Genomic DNA, 16,323 nt, shown 5'->3' with positions numbered 1-16,323 from the left:
TTATTTAAATATAAAATGATGACTGGATTAATACATTCCCCTGTCTGCTGGAAATACTAAGCCTGATGCCTGGTGACCAAAAAGAAGGGAAGGGGGAGTGAGGAGGAGGGGAAAATGGAGGGATGGATGATGTGGGAGTGGTGTCATATGAACATCACACCTACTAAAGAGAAGTACCCAGAATGAAACCAGCCACAGGCTTTCCAGCTATCTCTGTTAGCTACAAATGGAAATGTCTTATTTCCTGTTTAGAAAATCAGCTTCTGTGTAAGGAAAAGCATAGAGTTAATGAGTCAAATTTCTGTGCAAAAAGATTCCTGAGGAATCGTGAAGCATAGCAAAATGGGGTTAAAATATGTGGAAAAGAATGACCAAAGTGGCAACATTAGTTGAACATGGATAGAATCAGGACTGCAGTTCAACACAGAGGTATGGCTAGAGCTACTCTTGGAATTCAACGACTGCGTAATTATTCATTGTTTTCCTCATCAAAACGGAAAACTATGCCGTGTTGCCTTATACCTCACTTCCACTATGTAATTCAGTCAGTGTTCAAAGGTTCTGAAGAAATGTGATTTTTTTTCAACAGTTAATCTAGAGCTGCAGAAAATGGCAGGTTTGTCATTAAACACCCCTGAAAAGGAGAACTCTCATGAAGTCTAAAAGAATAAGAAGGCAATTGCTTTTGTATGTGAAAATTTAGAATTAAGTTTTCTCACTGAGCATGTTCGAGATGATAATCACAAAAATTACTTTCAGTTTCAGAGCACAGTGTGCTTTAGAGACAGCAAAAGTAGACTGAGTGACAGTTGGGCTTGGGAACACCGGGAAATCCTGAGCGGGCATCACTTGGTAGAGACACTGAATTAACTTTTCACTGAATTAACCTTCAGGTATGAGAGTGAGAAAAAGAAAAAAGGGCGGGAGCGGGGGGAGAAGGCCAGGCAAGGGGCAAAATAAAGTGAAGAATTGAATAAGAAAATAAGGAAAAATTAGAATAGGAAAGACCTTATACATTTTCTTCTCTTTCCCTCTATGGTCTCATTTTCTATATCTGAAAAAAAATGGGAGATCAGAATAATTATATGACTTATCCAAGTGCACACAACTGAATTATTGGAAGAGCAAAATTAGAACCCCAATTCGTTTTAACCAAGCAACTTAAATATGATAGAAAGAAAGAACACTGACCCTGAAATGAAAAGGTCTAAGTATGGGTCTTTACTGCCACTGGGCACGGGCAAAGCTGGGACATTTCATGCACATTTTTACAGAAACTCTGACAGTCTAAGAAAATTGAGTTAACAGAGTCTTCTGTGAGTGGGGGATAGGGTAGCATTAATAGCTACAAGTTCATGTTGAGAAGTCCCAAAATAGAACTCCAAAATGTAACTGGTGAAACCTATAGATACCAGAGAGAATATTACCTCATGTACATAAGAGATAAAATTTCAAATAGTACTGAGGGTGCAAACAGGGTAAATACAGAAAAAATACATTTGCATTTGCTTCTCTGTTCCTCTCCATTCCAAAGTCTTTGAAACTCAACAAAAAAAATCTAAAAGTAATAAGGGGTTCATTTTTCATCTTGGTTTTGAAAGCTCTTCATATATTTTGGATATAAGCTTATCATATATGTGCATTATAAATACTTTCCCAGAGTCTGGGATTAGAATTTTCATTCTCACAGCACTGTCTTCAGCAGACTAGTTCTTAATTTTGATTAAGTACAATGATCAATTTTCCTTTTACAAATCATGCCTGCAGTGTTGATTCTAATTTCTTTTCCTTAATCAAGGTAGAAAGTTTTTTTTTAAATGTTTTCTTCTAGAATTTTTATAGCCTTAGGTTTTATAGTTAAGTTTAGGTACAACTGATTATAAATGAGTGGGCCTAATTCTGGACATTGTATTCTGTTCCATTGACCTATTTATCTTTATATTACCACACAGTCTGAATTACTGGTAGTTTTTAAATGTTTTGCTTGACCCTTTGCATTTCAATAAAATTTCAGAATCGGCTGTCAATTTCTTTTTAAAAAAAAGCCTACTGGAATCAGCTGGTCTTGTGTTGAATTGATAGATCAATTTTGGGATAAATATGGCACATCTTCCCATGTACTTCAGTGTTTTTAAAATTATTTTGCAGAGCGGTTGTCAAAATACAGGTCACATTTATCCCAAAGTATTTTATAAATTTTGATACTATTATAAAATGGTATTTTAAAAATTTAACAATTTAAAATGTTTGATTTCAATACCTTACTTTGTTACTAATACATATTATACAATTGATTAAAATTTTATTGTGGTAAAATACACATAACATTTACCATCTTAATCATTTTGAAGTGCATTAATACATTCATAATGTTGTACAACCATCACCATCTACTGTCTCCATACTTACTGTCTCTATGATTTTGACTACTATAAGTACCTCATATAAATGTTATATATTGATTTTTGTAAATTGTTCTTGTGTCTTGCAACCTTCCTAAATTCACAGAACTTCTAGGAGCTTTTTTGATAATTATACAAAAAATCTGTGTAGACTTATATTTTATGTGGATTTACATTTTGATCATGTCATCTTCAAATGAGATAGCATTAGTCCTTTTCTAATTTGTCTTTTATTTCTTTTTCATGACTAACTGCACTGGCTAGAACCTCTGAAACATGTTGAATAAAAGAAATGACAGAAAAATAACCTTGCCTTATTCCTGATCTTTCACTGTTAAAAGTATAACACTACCTGTAAGTTATTCTGAGATGCCCTTAATTGGGTTAAAGACATTCTCTTCTATTCTTAGTTTTTGGAGCTTTTTATCCTGAATGGATGTGGGTTTTCTTAAATATATTTTTGCATTATTTTGAGATGAGTATATATTTTATCACTTTTAGACTACTTGTATGGTCAATACTAGTTGACTTTCAAATGTTAAACCAACCTCACATTCCTGAGATAAACATCACTTAGTCATCACTTAACATTTTTATATTGTTGGATACAAATGGTTTAAACTGTGCTGATTTTTGCATCTACAGTCATGAGAAATATTGATCTGAAGTGTTCCTTTCTAATTTAATTTCATTGTGGTCAGATAGTACTTTAATAATTTGAATCATTTTAACTTACTATGATTTGTTTTATGGTATGGGATGTAAGCTACTTTTTTAAGTGTTCTGTATGCACTTGAAAAAATTTTATTAGACTATTGTTGGGTGTTTTCTATAAATGTCACATCAAATTGGTTGATGTAATTCCAGGTTTTTACATCTTTGCTAATTTTCTGTTTAATCATTCTATCAATTATTCAAAGACAAGTATTAAAATATCTGACTGGAATTGTCAAGGTGTCTATTTCTCCTTGTAGTACTATCATTTTTTTTGCTTCACATATTTTGATGCTGTTTTTAAGGTTATAAATATTTAGCATTACTATGTTCTTTAGATGAATTTAACACTTCATTATTATGAAATGGCCTTCTTTTCCTGGAAATATTCTTTGCTCTGAAATACACGTTGCCTGGTATTAACATAGCCACTCCGGCTTTCTTTTTATTAATGTTAGTATGGTATATCTCTTTTCCATCCTTTTACTTTTTTATAATTTATTTTTAATTGAATTTATTGGAGTGACATTGGTGAATAAAATCATATATACAATTCTACAATACATCATCTGTATTTTGTATTGTGTGTTTACCACTCCAAGTCAGGTGTCCCATCCTTTTTCTCTTCTGCTTATTTTGGGTTATTTTTCAGGATTCCAATGATCTACTCCATTGACTTAATAACTATATCTTTTTATCACATTATTCTGGGGACTGATTTAGAATTGATAGCAAATCTTTACTTATTAGAGTCTATGTTCAGGAGATACACAACCACTACAGGTATAATAACCTTACAACAGTGTAACTTCATTACTCTCTTCCAGTCTTTGTACCATTTTATACATCTTGTTTCTATGTATTATAAACCCCACACTATTTTTCTTGAAAATTAAATTCTTTTAATCTTAAACAGACTTTAATAATACAAAAATTTTGTATTTACAGCAACCATTTCTAGTGTTCATCATTTTGTGTATATCCTATTTTTATCCAGTATCATTTATTTCTATATGAATGACTTCCTTTTATATTTCTTGTAAGTTTGTGAATTCTTTCAGCCTTTATGGTCTGAAAAATTCTTTATTTCACCTTCATTTTTTTAAAGATATTTTTTGCTCAGTATAAAATTCAAGGTTGACAATTTTTTTTCTTTCAGTAATTTATTGTTTCATTGTTTTCTTAAGTGCATTGTTTGACCCCAAAATCTGCTTTCATTTTAGGTTTTATCCCTCTTTATATGTTTTATCCTCTGCCTGCTTTAAAAAAATTTTCTTTCTTTTTATTTATTTATTTATTTATTTTTAGAGAGAGGGGAAGGGAAGGAGAAAGAGAGGGACATATCAATGTGTGGTTGCCTTTCATGAACCCCCAACTGGAGACCTGGCCCACAACCCAGGCATGTGCCCTGACTGGGAATGGAACCAGTGACTCTTTGGTTTGCAGGCCAGTACTCAATCCACTGAGCCACACCAGCTGGGGCTAAAAAATTTTTCTTAATCATTGTTTTAGTTTAAAATTCTTTGCTTATAACATGCCTTGATAGTGTTTCCTTTCATGTTTCTTATGCCTTTAATTCACTGATCTGCTTAGGTTTAGAGTTTTCATCATACTGGAAAAATCAAGGGCCAATATTTTTTCAAATATTTCTATTCTATCCCTGCTTCTGCATCTGGGAACTCCAATTATACATATTAGGCTGTTGGAAGTTGTTCACAGCTCTCTTGTAGTTTATTCATTTATTTCTGTGTGTGTGCATGCGTGCATGCACATTTCATTTTGGATAGTATTTACAGCTCTGCCCTCATTTTACTAATACTTTCTTCTACAATCTTAAGTTTGCTATTAATCCCTTCCAGTGTATTTTCACCACAGACATTCTAGTTTTAGTCTCTAGAAGTCTAATTTGAGATTTTACAATATATATTACTTTTACTCAACATGCTCATCTTTCCTGTAACCTCTTGAAAATATGCAAATTGTTAAAATAACTTTATTGTCTTTGCCTACTAATTCTATCAATGATTTTGATTGATTTTAACTCATTTTGGGTCATATTTTCCTCCTTCTTCATTGGGCTGGTAATTTCTGATTGGATCTCAAACATTGTGAATTTTCCTTTTTTGGTGCTGAACATTTTTGTATTTATACTTAAGCTATAAATATGCGTGTGCTTTGTTTAGATGTAGTAAAATTACTTTGAAACAATCCTATCAACTGTTCCTTTTAAGTTTTCTTCGGTAGAGCCAGAGCACCTTTGAGTCTAGGGTTGATTTTGTCCCTCTTGTGAAGCAATACCCTTCTAAGTACTGTACCTGATGCCAACCTGGCTGGTACAAACAGGACCTGTTCCCAACCCGTGTAGGCTGCAAGGATTGTTTCCTCTTCTGGTACTTCTTTCCCCCAGACTCATTAGGTATTCTCATATTTATGCTTGACCACTGACTAGTAAAATTTGAGAGAGAGTCTCTGCTGATCTCTGGAGTACCCTCTTATTGCAGCTCTCCCCTCGCTGGCTTTCTACTCTGCAATCTCACACCAGCCCGGTCTCCTCAAATTCCCAGGCCCATCTTTTCACCTCATGGAGGCCACCAGTCTCTACTTGGGTTTCTCTGTCTAGCTAGCTTCTGGAGACAATCCCATGGCTCATGTCATGTGTTCCTCCTCTTTCCAGGATCACTCTCCTTCAGTGTTTGATGTCCATTACCTGTAAAACCTTCATATAATATATTCTCTCCAGTTTTCCATTTGTTTAGTTAAGTGTATATATTTAGTTCCACTTACTCCATTTTGTCTGAAAGTAGAAATCCTGTCCTGGAAGATCTTTAAACCAGGAATGAAAATAGGTTTTGTGCCAATTCAGATGAACTAGCAGTAGCTGTTGGGGCTGTGATAAAGATTTGAAGGTCATCTCTATGTGACAGGTAAACAGCCGCATATACACTAGCTGTTCACTTACAACTCTGAATTGCACCATAATAGTCCTTCAATTCTGTGATTACAAAAGTGGATATGGGAAATGACTATCAATGAAAGAGAACTAAAAAATATTAAAAAATTGCAGGGACTGCAGCCCCAAGATTGTGTGCAACAGAGTAGTGGCAGTGGAAGTAATAAGACAGATATTTAAGCAATTTTGGTATAATCACAGGTGAAGACTTTTACTTAGGAAGTGTTCCATGAGCAGATGATAGTAAACAATGTAAGCGTCTCTGAATAAGTAGAAGGACAGGGAGAACAGTGGGAAGAAAAGCCAGAGAGAGGAATTAGAACTTGAAAAGCATCTAGAGACTTGGAGGGACATAAGGAGAAGCCAAAGAAGAATGAAACAGAAGAAGAGAAACAGGAGGAAATAACGAGTAGTAACAGAAAAAGTTTAGCACGGGACGAGAGAAACAATACTAATAACAGGGAACGTAATGGCCAGATCAGAACAGCAGCAATTCATTAATATCCCAAGCCAATGGCTAAAAAGTGATAATGATTTTATCCATTTTATACTAAATAGGAAAGGGAGCAATCTCAATAAGATTCCAAATCCAACTTTGTACATTTACTTACCAAGAAAATAAACAGTTAAGAGAAATAATAAGTTGGGTTTGAATACCAACATTTAAAAATACAGTGGCAAAAACTACTTAAATGCTGCCTAGGCTTTATCTTAATATAAAGAGTACTGCAGAAAAACTACAACATATCTAAAATGATACAGCCTATTAAATAAGACTGAAATAGAAATTATAAGCATCATACTCTCACGTGACACTGTTTAAATTCAGGTTCACAAAAAAAGAAATAACACTCAGTTATGATAAGGAAAGCTATATTCTAAAATGTACATTGGTCAAAACTATGGTTACTAGATCCACCCATGTCCAAGAACAATATTATACCAAGTACTGTTTCTTAGGATAAGGAAAACTCATCAGTTAGATATCTCAATCTAAACAGAACAAGTGAAAAACCTTTATAGAATCCACCATGAAAAACTTGTAATGCTTTCCAAAATGAATGTAAAAATGCATTTATCTTTGAGGCAAAGCAAGAAAGAGAATAGGGAAAAAACAAGGAAAAAAATTCACCTTGTAAGTGGAGCAATTTCTTTTCAAGGAAATGGCAGAAGTTGAAAAAGAAAATCATAAGCCAGGACATTCTTCTGAAGAACTGTGGATTTAATAAAACTATAAGCAACACCTATAATATGCAATCTGAGCCAGATGGCAACCAATGCAAAGAAACAGAACAAGTCTCTCAAAGTCAAACGAATGCCTTATGAAGAATGAACTGCTGCTATCTCTATCGCAACATCTGGAGATGAGTTTTTTTTAAAAAAACTTATTTTGAGAGCAAATAAAATTTTATGTTTACTTGACATTGAGGCTACTCAGGAAAAGCGAATAGTTTCCCAACATCTCTACTATATTTGTGCTCTGGTGCTCAAAAACCTGTATGTCAGAGTAAGAGCCTCGAGTACTAGTCATAGAAACAAAGACACCTAAAGTAAACATTTATTCTTTTAGCTATCTCAAGTCGTTCCTGTTTTTATTTCTTCAAGAAACTATGGAGCCAGACTTTCTATCTGTATGACCTGGGCAAGCTACTCATTCTCTCTAGGGTTCCTCCTCTATAAAACAGGGATAATAACCTCATTGGGTTATTGTGAGAATTACATGATTTAATATATGTTAAGAGCTTAGAACAGTACCTGGCACACAGTATGTATCTCATATATATATAATGTTTTTTACAAATATGTTTTTAAAAATTCATTCACTCCTCTACTGATGGACATTTGGGCTGCTTCCAAATCTTGGCTATTGCAAATAATGCTGCAATGAACAGAGGGGTGCTTATATTCTTTCTTTTGAAGTCACAACATTTATAAAAAATGGCCAAAGTATGGTTTATTTGTAGTCTAATTTGAAATATTTTCTTTTGTTCTGTTTTCTGAAAACCTAGGCTATAAAATGATGCAGAGGAAGGTGACAGTTAATCTTGACTGTTTATCTTGATTTTTCCCTGCCACTTTGACAATGGCAGGCAAAAAGGAATTAGTGTTTCAGGTTTCTTCGGGTGGAGGCATGGAGAACCTGAGCAAAAAAGAGAAAAAAAGAAAGAGAAAAAACTCATGGGCAAGGACAACAGTGCAGTGACTTCCGGGAGAGGAGGGTGGAGAGGAGGCGGAGAGGACGCGCGGGCTAAATGGCAATGAATGGAGTAAAGAAATTAAAAAATAAATTATTCACATAATTTTTATTAAAATATTTTTAAGCCAAAGCCTACATTAGGCTGTGAGTGTACAAAGACCAATGTACCGGGATGCCTGTTTTCAAAAGAGCTTGGTGAGGAGACGGATGAATAAACGATCACTACAGAAGAACAAGAAAGGCGCCGCAACAGAGAAGAGCACAGTCCACCTGGAAGCACACAAAGAGGGCATTTAACTTAATTGCGTCCTCATTGAGGCTGAGTCTTCACAATGATGCCCTTCCTAACAGGAATTAGGCTTGGCCAAATTTATCCAATTTCCATTGATAAGAAGAGAAGATGCTTACCTCTGCTCAGCATAGAGGAGCTTGTCACGAAGAACAAATCAGATAGCACAGGAAACAAGGTGCCAGTCTCTGCTTGGTATTCAAAATGAAACTTATTTTCCTTCTCTGGGTTCAAATGGCAAGCCTACAAGTGGGCTTTAACTCTCAATTTCATTTTCACTGTATATAAAACATTATCTAACATGACACCAACTACTTCTTGAAAATGTGGCTTTAAAATTTTCTCATCATTAAGTCAAAATGAAAATTCAAAAGTATCTCTTTTTGAGGGTACACCATTGGCTTAATATACTTGGCCAACATTTTCATTCTAGGTATCTGTGCCTTTTTTTTTTTTTTTTTTTTTTTTTTAGTTTTGTCCCTCAAAGTTAAGGTTAAGGAAGGCAGTGTTAACTATGGTCGGTCTCTAGTGAAATATCTAAGATTCTTAAACAAAACACAAATGCCTGAGAAAGTTTTCTTTCTTCCCCGTTTTAGAAGTAGATAGACAAAGGGTTAGGCCTCCTTATCTACCTATCTATCTTTAGAGGTCCCTAGCGATGATTTCTTGACTCTCTCTCTATATCCCTAAGGTCATAAGACTATACTGGCCATTGAATGGTCCTCTGCCTCCCTTCACAGACCCTTGACAATGGGCTGCCCTTCATCTTTGTGCCCTCTAATACACCTATGTCATGCAAAGGGAGGAAGTGAAAATGCAAAATAAAGGTAAAAAAATCTGACCTTCACGCTAGTTTTCTCTAGCCCACTCATGACCGCCTTAAAAACTGCCTGTTGTCAAAGTAGCAGGAAAAATCCAGATAAGCAATCAAGATTAACTGTCACCTTCCCCTGCATCATTTTATAGCCTAGGTTTTCAGAAAACAAAACAAAATATTTCAAATTGGAATACAAATAAACTACTCATACTTTGGCCATTTTTTATAAATGTTGTGACTTCCAAAGAAAAACATATTTAAAAAATTTAAGTTCTACCACATTCCAGCAAAATTATTTCTTAAAGAAAAGCTTTTCCATATGTCCAAACTTTAGGTTCAAAACTGGGGTTTTCTTGGCCAAAACCCTTAACCCATCTCAAACAGTTGTCTCTTGGTGAATGGCAATGGTATTCTTTAGAATAGTTGCAAATGATACCATTGAAAAAGGAGAGGATAATACTTGAGTACATTATCCATATTTTAATACTTAATATGAATGATTTTACTACAGTGTTTTTCCCCTAAAATGTTTTACTATATAAGGCTTATCTCCATCTATTTGAAGATTTAAACTCACGTGGTTATAAAAATGAAATCAAGTGTCACTTGCTGGAGGGTAAGCAAGCCGCAACTGGCAAGGTTCTGAACATTCATTTATTATATACTATACACCATTTGATGATATGTATGTAAATGTACTTACAAACACGCTCATCTATGTATTTGTGATTAATACATATATACACAAACATAAAATCATGCAAAATATTTTAATTTTATCCAATTTAAGCTGTTGTAAGTTACCAAGTCACTTTTATTGTTCTAAAAATATAAGCAAGAGTTAGGAAAGACTTAGTGTTTTCTCTAAGGACAATGAGTAACAAACAGCCCCCGGGATTTTCATTAAGCAACAGAACAGTAAGCTTTCTTTACTATTCCCACTGTGCTTTCATACAACCAGGAGCTTCCTCACTGACCCACATCCTGCTTCAAGTAATTATTCCTGAGCTCTGGGTCCTGGGGACAAGAGAGGAAAGGGAAAGAGGAAAGTAAAAGACACCAACTCAAGCACATGTTCTATTTCCATACTTTAAGACAATACTACAGGGTGGGGCTAAAGTAGGTTTACAGTTGAGTACCCAAAACAGTTTATTTTTGTATTATTATTTATTATTGTATTATTTTCCATATAAACAACTGTAAATCTACTTTTGCCTCACCCCGCATACACTGAGACAACGTAAAAGGCAAATGACTCTTCTGACATCTTGCTGATCCATTAAAAATAAGAAAAGGTAAGAATAAAGATGCTTACCTGTTGTTCCTGCATTCTAGCTGCACCAAGTTCTGAGAGAGACATGGTGAGCTTCTCCTGCTGTTCTGACAGATATTTCTGATAGAGGCTTAGAAGTTCTTGGCATTCTCTATACTGTAGCTGAAGAGGTGAGATTGCAAATTAAGGGAAAAAAACTAATAAATGAATTCAAAGTACACCCATGAGTCCTGCTTTACAGATTCCAATAAACATCATAGAGACAGACATGCAACTATATTGGGTGAGAGTGCAGGTCAGTGTAGTCTTCAGATGAACACAGTAAGTGTATTCTCATTTGAATGATTCTCATTTGAAGAGACATTTCTCTCTAAACATTTAAAGTTGAATAAATAAAAACAAATACAAACACATGCAAAAGAGGAGGCTGGACCCCTACCTCACACCATATACAAAACTAACTGAAAATGGATCACTGACCTAAATGTAAGAGCTAAAACTATAAAATTCATAAAAGTAAATCTTTGTGATCTTGGATTAGGTAATGGTCACTTTAAAACAGCAAGAAAAGAATAAATAAACAAACTGGACTTCAAAATTAAAAAGTTTGTGCTTCAAAAAAAGAAAAGACAACCTATAGAATGAGATAAAATATTTGCAAATCACATATGTAAGCAACTGTTATCCAGAATATAAAAACACCTTACACAAGTCAACAGTAAAAACTAGTAACTTAATTAAAAAATGGGCAAAAGACTCAGACAGACATTTCCCAAAAGAAAATATACAAATGGCCAAGCAGCACAAGATGCTCAACATGATTAGCCATTAGGGAAATGCATGCAAATCAAAACCACAATGAGATACCACTTTGTATCTACTAAGATGACTATAATCAAAAAAGACTGACAATAATACACACTGTCAACAAGATGGAAACATTAAAACCCTCCTACATAGCTGATGGGAAGATAAAATGGTGCTGCAGCTTTGGAAAATTCAGTGGTGCCTCAAAAAGTTAGATATAGAGTCACCGTATGACCCAGCAATTCCACTTCTAGGTATATACCCAAGAGAATTAAAAATATATGCCCACATAAAAGCATGTACATGCATATTCAGAGCAGCATTATTCATAACAGTAAAAAAGTGAAAATACTTAAATGTTCACCAAGTGATAAGTAGATAAACAAAATGTGGTATATCTATGCAATGGAGTTTTATTCAGCCATAAAAAGAAACAAAGTATTGCTCTATGTTATTATATAAATGAACCATGAATGCATTATGCTAAAGAAGCCAGACACAAAATACTACATGTTATATGATTCCATTTATATAAAGCTGTCGTTATTCTTTTTTGTTTTAAATACCTCTTCCAAAGAGCCAGGGGAAAGAATACTCAGTTCTAAGCATATCAGATCATAAATAAGAGTTACATTCATCCATATCCACTTTCTCTTCTCTTCTCCAATTTCCTTAAGTATTTATTATATGGGAAAAACGGAAGGAAGACAAAAAAGAAGTGTCCAAGATAGGGAAACCCATACAGACAGGAAGTACATTAGTGGTTCTGAGTGTCCAGGGTAGGAACATAGGAAGCAACTGCCAATGGTTATAGGTTTTATGGGGGGGCGGGGGTTAATAAACATTCTCTGGAATTAAATGTTGTATTTGCACAGCTTTAGGAATATACTCAAAAACACTGAATCATATACTTCAAAAGTTGAATTTTATTATATGTGAATTTTATTTCAGTAAAACTCTTACCAAAAAAAACCCCACAAAAAAACAAAAAACAAATGCAGGGTGGAAGCAATGGTACAATTCTGGTAAAAAATAATTACTACATAATTTACAAAGTTACGACTATATTAAATATAAAGGGACATAATTATATTTTTGTCTTGTTTTTTTCATTTTGTATGTTAGTTAAAGCAGTGCTTCGACAATAAAACCATCCCGAGGACAATTTCTGTCTATATATACCTCCTTATATTTTTTACAGTCTAGTATGAAGAACATAGCAACCTAACCTGGGGTACACTCTCCAACAGCTCCTCAAACTTGCAAAGCACCCAAGATGAAGATAATAAATGTAAAAGGTCACCTAAGCGTGTAGGTCAGGTATCTGGGAGACAGACAGTTTTATCTAAGAGAGTTCTGTTCCTCACTTCTTATTGTGATAATTTCCTCCCCAGGCCCATTTTTCTCTCAGATCACTTCTGAATCTTCCCCTTATACTTAATTATGTATGCTTTTGGTATAAAAATTACTGTCCAATGAGATTATTCTGTAAAAATACTTTAATAACAGGTCATCATGATTAAACTGGGAATAGTATTTCTTAAATGTCAAAAATGGTGATTGGTTTCAGTATTCCATAACATTTTCATAACCTAATCATCTGCTTCTGGGCAGATTCCTGTTCTAATAACCTTTGTCAATCATGACTGCACAAATAGCCATTTGCTTCATTATTCTCATTATTAATCTCTAACAAAAAAAGGAGCCAGAGATGGCCGTAGAAGAGAAACTGGTTCATAATGAAAGAAGAGACATAATGAAAGAAGAAAGAAGCTCAAAGAATACATTAATTAGAAGAGCTTGTTGAATACACAGCATCTTAAAAAAACAAACAAACCCACAACAGAATGAATGGTGGTCTAAATAAGCTAAGGTTTTCAAAGTTAACTTTATCAGACCAGGCTTGTTTTGCATTTCCATGCTTTTTTTGTCAGCAAATTCTGAAAGACAGGAATGATCTGTGGTGGTCCTAAGAGTCTCTGCCAGCTATAATGTATATAAAAAGATTTGTTTTAATTCTACCTGTTGTCATAGGCAGTAAAGTTTCTAGTAGATGAACATATTAGCTTGGACGCAGAATATGATTTTTACTGTCTAAGAAGGTAGCCCAATTACACAGCCTAAGAGTTAGGTGTCAGCATTTGAAGACAAATTATAGGCATACTTCATTTTACTGCACCTCACTTTATTGTGCATTTTACAAATTGAAGGTTTGTGGCAAAACCGTGTCAAGCAAGTCTTATCAGCACCATTTTTTCCAACAGCATTTGCTCACTATGTGTCTCTTTGTCACATTTTGGTAATTCTCACAAGATTTTAAACTTTTTCATTATTATATTTGTTATGATGATCTGTGATCAGTGATCTTTGGTGTTACTATTGTAATTGTTTTGGGGCACCATGAACTATGCCCACAGAAGAAGGCAAACTCATTTGATAAATGTGTTCTGACTGCCCCCGGTCACCAGTGGTTCTCCTGTCCCTCTCCCTCTCCTCAGGCTTCTCTATTTCCTGAGACAAAACAGTATTAAAATTAGGCCAACTGATCACCTCCCAATGACCTCTAAGGGTTCAGGTAAAGGAAAACTTGCACATCTCTCACTTTATATTGAAAGGTAGAAATGAGTAAGCTTAGCGAGGAAGGTATGTAGTAAGTTGAGATAGGCTGAATGCTAGGCACCTTATGCCAACAGTCAAGTTGTGAATGTGAAGAAAAAGTTCTTGAAGGCAATCACAAGTGCTATTACAATGAACACATGAATGATAAGAAAGTGAAACAGACTTAGTGCAGAGAAAGTTTTAGTGCTCTAGACAGACAACCAAGGCAGCAATAACATTCCCCGAAGCTAAAGCCTAGCCCAGAGCTGGGCTCTAATTCTCTTCAACTCTATGAGGGCTGAGAGAGCTGAGGAAGCTGCAGAAGAAAAACTGGAAGCTAGCAGAGGTACAGTCATGAGGTTTAAAGAAAGATGTCTCCTTAACATGAAAGTATAAAGTGAAGCAGCAAATACTGATGTAGAAGCTGCAGCAAATTATCTAGAGATCTGACTAAGATAATTAATGAAAGTGGCTACGCTAAACAACATATTTTCAGTTTAGACAAAATAGCCTTAAATTGTTGGAAAATGCCCTTTAGGACTTTCATAGCCAGAGAAAAGTAAACACCTGGCTTCAAAATTTGAAAGGACAGGCTGGCTCTTTTGTTAGGGATTAATACAGCTGGTGACTTTAAGTTGAAGCCAATGTTCTCTTACCATTCTGAAAATCCAAGGGTCCTTAAGAACACATGGAAACAACTAAAGTGTCCTTCTATAGATGATTGTTTAAAGAAAAGGTAATACGTACTAGGTCTGTCCAGAAGGTACCCAGCCATGTAATATGAAAAATAGAGACATTTACTGAAGAACATACACGATACAAGAAACACTGTACATAGGACAACGACACCTTCAAAGTAGGCACCTTGGTACCTCACAGTTCTCCCAATTGCCTCCAGCTGACCCATCGTATTTTCCTGAATCTCATCAATGGTCTGAAATCTCTTTGCTTTCTAAGGTGATTTTAGTTTTGGGAAAAGCCAAAAGTTGGAGGGCACCAAATCTGCGCTTTAGGCGATTGAGTCACCTGAGTGATTTGATGCTTCACCAAAAAACTCTGCCTGAGACGTGATGCATGAGCAGATGCATTGTCATGATGAAGCTGCCAATCACCAGTGGTCCATAGCTGCAGCCTTCTGAATCTTCTGAATCATCTGAATAATTTCCCTGTTGGAATGCTCAAGCTTAACACAAAATTGGATGCAGATTCATTGCTCTATTCACTCAATAATTTTTAATGTGACAGCCACACAGTACACATGCTCACTCAACAGCGTCTACCGTCCCCACTGACTAGTACAGAGAAGTCATTGCACACACATGTGCATTATCCTTGGCTGCCAGGTTACACTGATGTTGTGCAAACCATTCTTGTGTTAACAATGACTGGACTTTTTCTGGACAGACCTTGTATACACAATGGAATACTACAAGGAAAGGAGAAATACTGCCATTTTTGACAACTTGGATGGATCTTGAGAATATCACACTAAGGGAAATAAGTCAGACAGAAAAAGTTAAGGAGCATATCAATGTATGTGGGATGTACAACTGAAAGCAACAAATGAACAAACAAGAAAAAACAAACAAAAGTGCACAGACACAGAAGGAAGGGGAGTTGGGGGGTAGTAGAGGATAAAGGGGTCAAATGCATGGTGACAGAAGGTGAGTTGACTTTGGGCATACAATGCAACATACATATCATATATCATAGAAATGTACACCTGAAACCTACATAATCTTATTAACCAATGTCACCTCAATACACTGAATAAAAAAAGAATTATGCTAAATGTACTCTGCTTGTACTTGTAAATAAAACCACAAAGCTTGGATAACAACATATCTGTTTACAACATGGTGTACCAAATATTTTAAGCCCACTGTTGAGGGAAAAAAAAAGGTTTCCTTTCATAGTATTATTGCTCATTGACAATGCACCTGGTCACCCAAGAGTTCCGATAGAGATGTACAAGGAGATCAATGTTGTTATCATCGCTGCTAACACATCATCCATTCTGAAGCCAATGGATCAAGGAGTAATTCTGACTTTCAAATCTTATTATTTAAGAAATATATTTTGTAAGGCTATAGCTGCCACAGATAGTGGTTCCTCTGATGGATATGAACAAAGTCAATTGAAAACCTTCTAGAAAGGATTAACCATTCTAGATGCCATTAAAACCATTTGTGATTCATGGGAAGAGGTCAAAATATCAACATTTACAGGGGTTCGTAAGAAGTTGGTTCTAACTCTTAGGGATGTCTTTGAGAAGT

At 35.1% G+C, this 16,323-nt stretch overlaps 1 protein-coding gene across 1 annotated transcript in view; it reads right to left on the bottom strand.

The window, feature by feature from the left end:
- KIAA1328 (KIAA1328 ortholog) overlaps positions 1-16,323 on the bottom strand; it is a 245,113-nt gene that overhangs the window by 130,109 nt on the left and 98,681 nt on the right. The window contains exon 6 of the mRNA XM_054583556.1: positions 10,685-10,812. Within this exon, the coding sequence (XP_054439531.1) occupies positions 10,685-10,812 (128 nt within the window). The remainder of the gene's footprint in view (positions 1-10,684; positions 10,813-16,323) is intronic.

Source organism: Pteronotus mesoamericanus, unplaced genomic scaffold, assembly GCF_021234165.1.
Source record: "Pteronotus mesoamericanus isolate MK-2021 breed Mesoamerican mustached bat unplaced genomic scaffold, CSHL_Meso_final contig_74, whole genome shotgun sequence".
NCBI classification, from domain to species: domain Eukaryota; kingdom Metazoa; phylum Chordata; class Mammalia; order Chiroptera; family Mormoopidae; genus Pteronotus; species Pteronotus mesoamericanus.
This window is presented reverse-complemented; position numbering and strand designations above follow the sequence as displayed.